The sequence below is a fragment of the Nansenia antarctica genome (assembly GCF_963989245.1).
Source record: "Nansenia antarctica genome assembly, chromosome: 14".
Classification (NCBI taxonomy): Eukaryota; Metazoa; Chordata; class Actinopteri; order Argentiniformes; family Microstomatidae; genus Nansenia; species Nansenia antarctica.
In genome coordinates this window covers 29,397,317-29,408,801 of record NC_137684.1, presented here as the reverse complement: position 1 = coordinate 29,408,801, position 11,485 = coordinate 29,397,317, and the positions used below count along the sequence as shown (strand labels likewise).

The window sequence follows — 11,485 nt, the reverse complement described above, 5'->3', positions numbered from 1 at the left end:
CTGCTTTTACATGAGTTGAGCTTTTTGGGTTAGGGCCAAAAACAACGCAGAGATAGAGAGATTCTTTTTTAGTTATTCTGGTCCCCAGTGCAGGTACAAGTCCTGGCTCAGAGTGTTGGTATCTGGGACACTTCAGGGTTAGAGAACTCTCTGAATGCTTTAATTTTCCACAGATGGGCAGTATTTAGGATGACTTCCTTTCTACCATCAACCCCCCACCCAAATGATAAATCTACTCTTTCTTTTTTTTCTCTCAGCTGATGTGTACATTTTTCTTCTCTTCACTGTTTTTATTCCAGAGAGAAGCACCAGCCAGTGAACTATGAATGCTGCACAAGATGCTCTCCTCCCTCCAGCGCCAGACAATGAGAGGTCCTAGGCTAAAGGGGGCGCTGTCCAACCCCCTGTGTGTGTTGCTGTTGGCCCTCCAGATCCTAGTGGTGGCTGGGCTGGTACGCGCCCAGACCTGCCCATCAGTCTGCTCCTGCAGCAACCAGTTCAGCAAGGTGGTTTATGTGTTACATCGACCAAAGAACTTGTGATATATTGTGATAGTAGATGTGTAATGTGTGTATGTTTGATGTATTTGACACTCAATACTGCTGTATTGAGCTTTTTCCATTTGTACCCTTCAACAAATTCCACCGACCTTCGTGGTCGTGTGGTCATTAAACGATTTCATTCATTCGTTCATTCATTCATTCATTCATCTGGAACATTTAAGCCTGTCCCTGGCTCGTCCATTCTTATCACTAGAGCCTTCCATTATTGTCTTGCTTGTTATCACTTAATCAGTCATGAGGGGTCATTTGACCCCTATGAGTAAAAAAAAGAAAGTTATATTTTTGCACACGATCAAATTTCAGGACCCTCCTTTCGTGACTTTTCCTAGATATGTGCGTTCTACCACCCAGTATCCATACATTTTCAAAATCACATCAGGATAAGCTAGTATAAAGCTATTTCTCAGTTTTTCTGTGTGGGAAGCAGGGTAATTTACAAGCAGGCAACTAGTGGTCGTTGTGTGTAAATAGCAGCTTGAGCATTGTAAAGAGGCGGCTCTTTTAGTAGGTAAAAACGCACAGCTGTTCTAGTGTTATACCATCCTGTTCCCTGTTTATCTTGACTTGTGTTTTTGACTTGTGTTTTTGACTGTGTCGCTGGGTTTTCCTTTTCTATAAAAGGTGATCTGCACCCGCCGGAGCCTTCGCGATGTCCCCGACGGCATCTCCACCAACACGCGCTACCTGAACCTCCAGGACAACCTCATCCAGGTCATCAAGGTGGACAGCTTCAAGCACTTGCGCCACCTGGAGATCCTGCAGCTCAGCAAGAACCACATCCGCAACATCGAGATCGGCGCCTTCAATGGGCTGGCCAGCCTCAACACCCTGGAGCTGTTCGACAACCGGCTCACCACCATCCCCAACGGAGCCTTCGAGTACCTCTCCAAGCTCAAGGAGCTGTGGCTGCGGAACAACCCCATCGAGAGCATCCCCTCTTACGCCTTCAACCGGGTGCCCTCGCTGCGGAGGCTGGACCTGGGCGAACTCAAGCGGCTCTCCTACATCTCCGACGGGGCCTTCCAGGACCTGAGCAACCTGCGCTACCTGAACCTGGGCATGTGCAACCTCAAGGAGATCCCCAACATCCTCCCCCTGGTGCGCCTGGAGGAGCTGGAGATGTCCGGCAACCAGATCGCTGTGATCCAACCCAGCGCCTTCACGGGCCTGGCCAACCTCCAGAAGCTGTGGATGATGCACGCCCAGATCCAGACCATCGAGAGGAACTCCTTCGACGACCTGCAGTCCCTGGTGGAGCTCAACCTGGCCCACAACAACCTGACCCTGCTGCCCCACGACCTCTTCACCCCTCTGCACCGCATCGAGAGGGTCCACCTCCACCACAACCCGTGGAACTGCAACTGCGACATCCTGTGGCTCAGCTGGTGGCTGAAGGAGTCGGTGCCGGCGAACACGAGCTGCTGCGCCCGTTGCCACACGCCGGCCAGCTACAAGGGCCGCTACATCGGGGAGTTGGAACACAGCTACTTCCAGTGCGACGTGCCGGTCATCGTGGAGCCGCCGGCGGACCTCAACGTCACGGAAGGCATGGGGGCGGAGCTCAAGTGCAGGACGAGCTCCCTGACGTCCGTCAGCTGGCTGACGCCGAACGGCTCGCTGGTGACACACGGGGCGTACAAGGTGCGTCTGGCCGTCCTCAACGACGGCACGTTGAACTTCACTACCGTCACCATGCAGGACACGGGGACCTACACCTGCATGGTCAGCAACACGGCGGGCAACATCTCGGTCTCGGCCACGTTGAACGTCACCACCTCGGGCGCGGAGAACAACGGGGTCACCTACTTCACCACGGTCACCGTGGAGACGATGGACTCGATGGACTCGGACAACAGCCAGACTGCGGCCCTCCCGCCTTACGGCTGGGTGTCGTCCTCGACCACCCGGGGGCCCCCCATCTCGACAAGGACCACAGAGCGCACCTACACCATACCCGTTCTGGACCTGGACGGGGAGGGGGGCCCCAACGGCCTGGACGAAGTGATGAAGACCACCAAGATCATCATCGGGTGTTTCGTGGCCATCACGCTCATGGCCGCCGTCCTGCTGGTCATTTTCTACAAGATGAGGAAGCAGCATCACCAGCAGGACCCCGACGGTCCCGCCTCCTCGATGGAGGTCATCACTGTGGAGGAGGAGCTGGCGGGGGTCGCCGCCATGGAGACCCACCTATCTCTGCCCCCATTGGAGCACTACAACCACTACAACACTTACAAGAGCGCTTATCACCACGCCCCGATGCTCAGCTCTCTACACAGCTCGATCAATCAGGAACCCTTACTGATTCAATCCAGCTCGAAAGACAATGTGCAAGAGACCCAAATATGATGCATCTTGAGGCTAGACTGGATGAAATTAGAGGACAGATGAGAGGGAATCAATTGATATTTACTTGATAGGTGAACGTGAGTGATTGAAATGTATCGACGATCTTTGATAATGGGGTGTGACGTGTGTGCTATTTCAACAAGTGTCTTTACAAAAAGCAAAGATTATTTATTAAAAGTATGTCTAGTGGCTAAATCAAGAAAAAAATGTAATAGCTTTTTTTTTTTTTTTTGCTCCTCCTCTTCTCCTTTCTCTTTATGTTCTGTATCGGGGGGAAATGATGGTTTACAGCAAAACATATCTAATAATATCACATCTAATAATTTGATTTATCAACCATGTCCAAATCGAGCAGGAAAGCTGTGTGCTCGCTAGTTAAATGTAATACAACGGATTAACAGTTAACAATTAAACTCCAGCTAGAAAATGTCTTTCTTTTGTTAGAGAGAGAGACTCTTTATAGGGTTCATTTGCATACTCCCCTGTGTTACCATATTCCTTTCAACGTACACCCGTATTAGCATCGGTACACACGACGGAACAGATGAGGTGGGAGGATTCTCACGTAATATCATATTCCTCCTGTCACTCAAACTAGATTAGATGCAGATGTTGTCCATGACTCGGCTGTTAATGAAATGAGCGACGGGGCCAGCGTGCCTGAGGGAACCAGGTGGCCCAATGACTGAACTTGCATTTCCCCGGTGGGTCCTAAACAACAACTTTACATCTTTCACTTTAATTAAGATGAAGGTCTTTCTCTACCTCCTCCCCCCTCGTCTCTCTCTTTCTCTTCTCTCCTCTCACTCTCTCCCCCCCCCCTCCCTCTTCTTTGTCTCACTCCTCCCCTCTTCTCTCCCTCGTATCTCTCTCTCTCCTCTCACTCCCTCTCTCTTCTCTCTCTCCTCTCCCTCCCTCCCTCTTCTCTCTCTCCTCTCACTCTCTCCCTCCCTCCCTCTTCTCTCTCTCCCTTCTCTCCCTCCCTCCTCTCTCTCTTCTCTCTCTCCCTCCCTCCCTCTTCTCTCTCTCCCTCCCTCTTCTCTCTCTCCCTTCTCTCCCTCCCTCCTCTCACTCTTCTCTCTCTCCCTCCCTCCCTCTTCTCTCTCTCTCCCTCCCTCTTCTCTCTCTCCCTCCTCTCTCTTCTCTCCCTCCCTCCTCTCTCTCTTCTCTCTCCTCTCACTCACCCTCTCCCTTCCTCCCCCCTCCACCCCCCACCCCCCCCGCCCCCCCTCTTTTCTCATTCCTCTTGTCTCTTTCTTTCTCACTCAGACACATTTTCCTTCTGTGTGCACACATATCGCATTCATCTCGCTTTATCCCGCCGGCGCGTGTGGCACTGCAGAATATGTCTGAGCCAGAGAGGAGAGAGGAGAGAGAAGAAAAAATGACAGGAAACATAACGCGCCATTCCACTCTTGCGGCCCTCCCGTTAGCCTTCGTTAATGACCTACGTCCACGCAGTGTCACGTCCGCCACCGTCGTCACCCCAGGGTCACACACGCGCGCCCGGGTGCTGATAGCCCGTCTGTCTGTTAGACCAGATAAAGAAAGCAAATGAGCTCCCCTCTCTTAATACGGCGTGACCCTTGCAGCTAACAACAGGATAACAGAAGGACTGGGTAGCAGTTAGCCCACTATAAAGAGGGGCTCTGCGGTAAATGCGGGGAGTGTGTAATAGCTCATTAGCCCCAAATCAGCAGTCCATCTGTAGGCTTGTAGGCTTGTAGAGAGGAGCGGTTTAACCAAATAGTGTGAGTCCCTTTATCCCTGTTACAGAACATCTAACGAGGGGGAGCGGCCTTTGATAACAGCATGGCCCCCTGTTCGTGTCCCCGGCATCTTTGATATCAGGCGCCGGTTTCCCTGTTCATGTCCCCAGCATCTTTGATATCAGCGCGACCCCTGTTCATGTTGCCAGCGTCGTTGTCGGGTTGGAAACACCACACAGACGACGTACTATATGTCCTTTGATGTAGAATCGTTTATCCCTCGTCGTCTATTGCATTGTTATCTTTTTCCTCAAGTCTGTTTACTCTTTTCTTTTCATCTGGTCCAGGGAGAAGGGAAGGGGGGGAAGGAGTGTGTGTGCGTGTGTGTGTGTGAGGAGGGGGGGGGGGGGGGTACTCCAGTATGGAGGGTCCATGAGGGATCTGGAGATATTGAGATATTATATGAAGCTATATGAAGATATATGAAGGAAATAAAGGAGTAAAGGAAATATAAATAATACTAAAAGATGATAAGGAATTTGGGGGGCAGAAATAGCTCACCATCAGTCACCATGGAAACACTGACCTCGTATGATGCATTGGGAGCAGATGCTGTATGCCTTTGGCTGTTATTCCTGCTCTACAACTGCTGTTTACCAACCAATGAAAAAAAAGTCTTAGTCAAGGAAGTCAAACTGACTGACTCTGGATTACATGTTTGTGGAGTTCTGCCTCGGCTAGATTCAGAACACGCTACTACGTACTCCGAGTGAATGTATGAGCGATCGGACCAGCCACCGAGCTTACAATGGTCTTTGTCAGATCCAAACAAATTGTACCAGATGTACTTCTCACTCCAGTTCACGACATATCACATATCACAAGGATAGACTGTATCCTCTCACCTGTAGCTCATATCAGGTTCAGTGTACATGTACATAGAGGTGATATACTGAAGGTAAACCATTATTTCCCTCTTTGAGTGATTCCCTTTCAATGCTTTCAATTCCTTTTCACTGCTTACGGTGGCTGAATGCTTCGACTGTGCCAGTATAGGTTACAGTTGAGAAGGCTGTATCTTTCCAATGGATCTTTTTATGTCGATGTTGGAGCTCGAGTAGGTTTGTCAATCCCTCCCTCCCAGTGTGATCTGGGCCTGACGGCGTTGGTGTTAACCTCCCAGCTAGCAGTGAACTCTTGCTTGAGATTGTTTTTGTTCATGTCTGAATGAAATTAATGATAGAAAAATGTGAAAAAATGTTAAAGGACATTTTATAATCTCCCCCAGAATTTGCTTGGTTCAACAAATTGTCAATCCCCTCAACTGAAGCGATCAAATAATTCCTCTGTGTCATTCTGCCAACTGTCTGTGTACGAGAGGGTAAATGTTCTTTCTCTCATTTTCGGAGAGAAATCCTCCTCAAATGGTAAAATTTCTACGAGACGTATTTTCAAAAATAACATGCAAAAAAACTTTTCAGATCATTAATTTTACATGTGCTTACAGGTTAAAATTGTAAAGAGAGACTAAGAGACTGTACTCTTATTGAGTGAAATTGATTTATTCTGTTAACTTCATTCCCTTACCTCTGAAGGACGGTGATTTATTGATAAAAGAGATTGTAGTTCATACATGAATACAAATAAAACATTGCTGTTTTTCCAGTATTCTTGTGCTATACCAAAACATCTATGAAATGCATTATCACGGGCCTACAGGTTTTCTCTTTCTCTCATCCTCTCAAATACAGTACACACAAACACACACACACACACACACACACACACACACACTCACACACACACACACACACACACTCACACACACACACACACACACACACACACAAACACAAAAACCCTTCTTTTTTATTTGGAGCACTACTTTGACTGTGGTAGATTTATTGTGTTGCCGCGTTGATGCAGGATTTAATTAGAGGAAAAAATGAATTGGAATGAATAATCTTCACACCAAAGGAATGTTGGCGTGTTCTATGAGGTCACAGGAAGGATGCAGATCTTATTAATAGAAGGAGGAAGTGCACTTTTGGCAGGGGTGCCAAATATAGACGGAAGACGAACATCTTCTCTCCTCCTATTGGCTGCTTATTCTCCAGCTGAGGGGCAAACTCCCCTTGTAACTCGGTGTCTTATTATGTAACCCAGCAGCACACCTCTGAGTACACCGTTGCACCATGGGGGTTTTACTGTTGAATGTATGCAGAAAACACTGACGACGCGGGTAGAATTAGAATTAGAATTAGATCTGCTCATCGAAACACTTTGAATGAATGAATGAATGAATGAATGAATGGTCTTTATTGTCATTGCTACAGTACAGGTACCAAACAACGACATTTAGGAGGGGTGGCTCCCCTGGTGTTAGAAAAGGGAAGAAAAAAAAACACTTTTAAAAAAAAATCACAAGAAGGGAAGGAGCTGGTTTACATAAATAAAGGCTATGTACACTATCCACTGTACTATACTGTACAGATAGTCAACTAGGGTTGTCATATTGCACAATAGTATTGTTTCACGTTATTTAAAGTGTCACAGTTTGCAGGCTTGAAATGTTTGTGCCTCAGCACTTTATTTCCCCCAAACTACTGTAGTATTTAATAATAATAATAATAATAATAATAATAACTTTTAGTTGTATAGCGCTTTTCCTGCAAACGTTGCAGCTTAAAGTGCTTTAATCATTATATAATCATCATTTCATTATTTAGTCATTTAAAGGCAATATTAAAAAGATGGGTTTTTAGTCTTGACTTGAACATACTGTATGTGCTGAGGTTGCATCCCTAATGGCAGTGCATTCCACAATTTGGGTGCATAAAATGAGAATGCAGCCTCACCAAATCTCTTCTTTTGTACAAAACCAGCGTCGTCAGAAGACCTGAGAGCTCTATTGGGCTGATATGCATCAAAAGGTCTTTCAGATATTCTGGTGCTGTGCCAGTGAGAGCTTTAAAAACAAGCAGGAGGAGCTTAAAATCTATTCTGAACTTAACAGGAAGCCAGTGTAGAGTCTCAATAGGAGTTATATGAGCTCTTCTGCTTGTTTTGGTTGAAACTCTCGCTGCTTTGTAGTATTGATACTATGTATTATAAAATTACCTGTGCTGCTCTCAATGACTGTAAAATAACAGACACATTGAAGTCTGACGTCACTCGATTAATTTCAATAGTAGTAGCTTGTGTCGCTAATACACCAGTGAAATGCGTAAATGGTAAATGGACTCCACTTATATAGCGCCTTTTTTGCTTCTCCAAAGCTGCTCCAAAGCGCTTTACAACGGCCTCTCATTCACCCATTCACACACACATTCACACACCAACGGCGGCAAGCTACCATGCAAGGCGCTCACTGGCCCGCTCACTGGGAGCAATTTTGGGGTTCAGTGTCTTGCCCAAGGACACTTTGACATGTGGCCAGCCGGGGCTCGAACCTCGAACCGCCGATCTGCCAACCTTGTGATCATTAGACGGCGACTCTCCTTCCTACGCCACAGCCACCCCCCCCCCCCCCCCCCCCCATTTTTTGGTCCGCCCACTGGTGTGCTCAGTATTGGGTCCCGTCTCGTACATCTCAAGGAGAGTGTGTGTGTGTGTGTGTGTGTGTGTGTGTGTGTGTGTGTGTGTGTGTGTGTGTGTGTGTGTGTGTGTGTGTGTGTGAACCAGAGGCAGCCTCCGGCGGGTCTCAGGCGACGAGCACGCACGCTGGATTACCAAGACGACGAGAAGCACACGAGAATGTGCCTAAGCCCTCAGTCATAGTCATTTTGATTGTGTTTGTTTAGTTCTGATGTTTAATCATTGCCTTCTTATTGTATAACCCGCATAGTGTCATTTATTCAGATTCCGTACAAAGCCTTTTTGTATTATTATTTATGAGAAGAAGCCTAGCTGTTGAAATCTACCACAATATTTAATATGCCACGATATTTCATGTTCAGATCATTTATTGTCAATCCATCTAGCCGACTATAGCCTATGTGTTTGGATTCTCAATGTAGCCTAATCATAGAAGTATAGGAGTTAGAAACTCCAAACTCAAAAATGTAACAGTTGACTCAAATTGCAAAATAATTCAAAATGATTTGAGATATTAACACTATGATCTAAATCAAATCGATCACGAGAGAAAGGTAGAAAAAGTTGCATTATACTTATAGAAAGCTTTACCTTTAGGCATGATGTTTACAGTGATAATCTACTTGATATCATCATCCAAAGTAAATTTGGTTCAAATATCACTGGTTTTTAAATAGCCTTCTTCTAGGCCTTCTACAATATTCTCCATCACTAGCTATGATTGACAAGAGTGTTGATCTTAACTCATGATGTCTGTTCATGACAGTTTCCCTCGTTGTATCAAGTCTAGTTATAAATAAGATATAGCATTTACATACTTATGTTATGCTTCTCTTCTGAAGCTATGATAAAAGATCTGAATTCATTGCCAAAATAAAACAAGTTTCCAAGTAAAGTAGTAGCCTACTTTTGCTACTAAAGCCTAATCATAAATTTAGTCCTATAGCCTAATGATTTGATACAGTATTTATTTGATAAAACAACAATAGGCTTACAGCACGCATCCAATGCCAATTAGTCAAGTCGCATATGCTAAGTAGCATGGAAGCTTTGCAGACACCCATATCTTCAGATAGCCTACTATATAGAGATAACTGTTTGATCTATTCGACACATTGATCGCGAGAGAATGGTCAAATTTAGGCTTAAATATCATATGAAGCCTTATACCTTACCTTCTGATGTGGACAGGCGATAATCCATTATCATCCTGCAAAGTAATCCAGTTTAATGGTACAAATATCCTTCGTTTTGCCGATGGTGTAAAGCAAGGCCTATTTCCACCAGCCATCAATTTAGGAGATTATTACTCATTATTATCAGTCGATGTCATAAAACCTCTCTCTCCTCTGTTCTGAAGCTGGTCATAAATCTTATAAATAGCCACTATCGCTATTGTGAAGCTGCTCATATCATTAGAAATATTGAATGTTCCATTACAGACAGACAAGTCAGTCCATCATCACAAAATTGGAATTCTAGACCATTATGACATCACAATCATTCTTTCATCAGAATTTCTATGAGGGCCGACCATCTTTTAAACAGTTTAAACAGGCCCTCAAAACCTACCTCCTCAAGCTCGCCTTCACCAGTTAACCCTCTCCCCCCCTCCCCTCCCCATGTGTCCCCAGCACTACCTTCATTAGGCCCCGATACTTTCTTTTATTTATTTTTTGTTGCTTTTTATTATTACTACTCGATCTTTTCAGTTTGTAAAGCGTCTTTGAGTGTCTAGAAAAGGGCTATGTAAGTCTAATGTATTATTATTATTATTATTATTATTTGTATTATTATTATTATTATCAGGGCCGGCCGCTGGCATAAGCAGTCTATGCGGTTGCTTACCACCCATCAATCAAAAACTCTGCTACACCCGTTGACGAAACACCCGTCAATCGTCAATTAAAAAGTCTGCTAGCCACCCCCCCCTCCCTTTCCTCGATGTAACATGGCAGGGGGGGCCACAATCTACACCTTGCTTAGGGCAAAGTCCACAGGCTGCTGCTGCGCTACTCTGACGCTAGCGGCTTCCATACTGGCAGCGTTTCTGCTGCGGCTCTAACTGCAGAGCTGCTACTGCCAGCCCTGTCTTTGTACATTCAGGGGCGGCTGTGGCGCAGGAGGTAGAGCCGCCGTCTAACGATCACAAGGTCGGCAGATCGGCGGTTCGGACGAGTTGAATTTCATGAATGAAAGTGGGAAAGTTCTGTCACAAAACGCTGTATGTACGCGTATCCTCGCACATTTTTAAGTGGATATACGGAAATCCTTGGCCTTTCCTAGTTGGTATATCACATAGACTACACCACTGGTTGGCCAGATGGCTCCTGTTTTGTCTCTTCAGTGAGAGAAACAGCAGCACGCCCTCCCTGCCTCCGTGGCCCCCTCCACGGTAGGAGCGTAGGAGTGTCCCCCCCCCCCCCAGGACTGGGTCTCCGTCGACCTTGAGGCCCGTCAGCACGGCAGTAGTTGGGCCCACGCTGCTGCTCTGTCAACCCTCTCTGTCGACACTGGAGCAGAGGAGCTGTGCTCTGGGGAGAGTGCCCTCTCTGTGAACCGTGTGAGCGATGTGTCTGACACGCCACCCCCCCCCTGGCACGCCACCCCCCCACACCCCCCCACAGGTACAGCTACACAGCCCCCCCATTAGGGGCCCGGGGACTGCACCACTCTCTCTCTCTTCTCAGCTCTCTCCTGGTATTGTTTTTTTTTCAAACGCCAACTGCCATTCTCTCCTTTGCCATAATATCGTCTCATCTCCCAACGTATTTCATTCATTTCCTCAGTTAAGTATCTACGGCTTTGAACAGGCTGTAGGCTACGTACGTGTCAGAGGAAGGAAGCCAACCGGAGGAGGCCTTGAGTCCACTTGAAGCCAAGGGCCTCCCTAGGTTTCTCACATCGACTTGCAATTATGGGAGCCTCCTCCTTTAAATCACGGCCCTTGACTCGCAGATCCTGTGTCCAGTCCTGCAAGAAATCGGCTAAATATTTACTCACCTTGTGCTCTGCATCCATAATGTGGGAACGCCTCCTGAAGCAGTTTCTTAATCTCTTGCCGCATAAATCTCCTAGACTTCCATGCTGCTTCCATGGGCGGCCTAAGAGGTGAGTTGTGTTTTTCTAAACAAAATCCTCTCTCTTTCACTGCTGTATCGTCAGACTGTGCATAGCTTGAGCAAGACTGTCCCATCAAATCAAATCGAATCAAGTTTTATTTGTATAGCGCATTTCTCACAAGACGTGACTCAATGCGCTTCACAT

At 46.5% G+C, this 11,485-nt stretch overlaps 1 protein-coding gene across 1 annotated transcript; it reads left to right on the top strand.

Moving 5' to 3' along the window:
• Positions 1–326: 326 nt before the first annotated feature.
• Positions 327–2,912, top strand: LOC308170523 (leucine-rich repeat-containing protein 4C-like; the record flags this gene model as incomplete). The annotated part of the gene is made up of 2 exons (XM_080545316.1): positions 327–506; positions 1,185–2,912. The coding sequence occupies 2 exons, from the start codon at positions 327–329 to the stop codon at positions 2,910–2,912; spliced, it is 1,908 nt and encodes a 635-aa protein (XP_080401442.1).
• Positions 2,913–11,485: the final 8,573 nt, after the last annotated feature.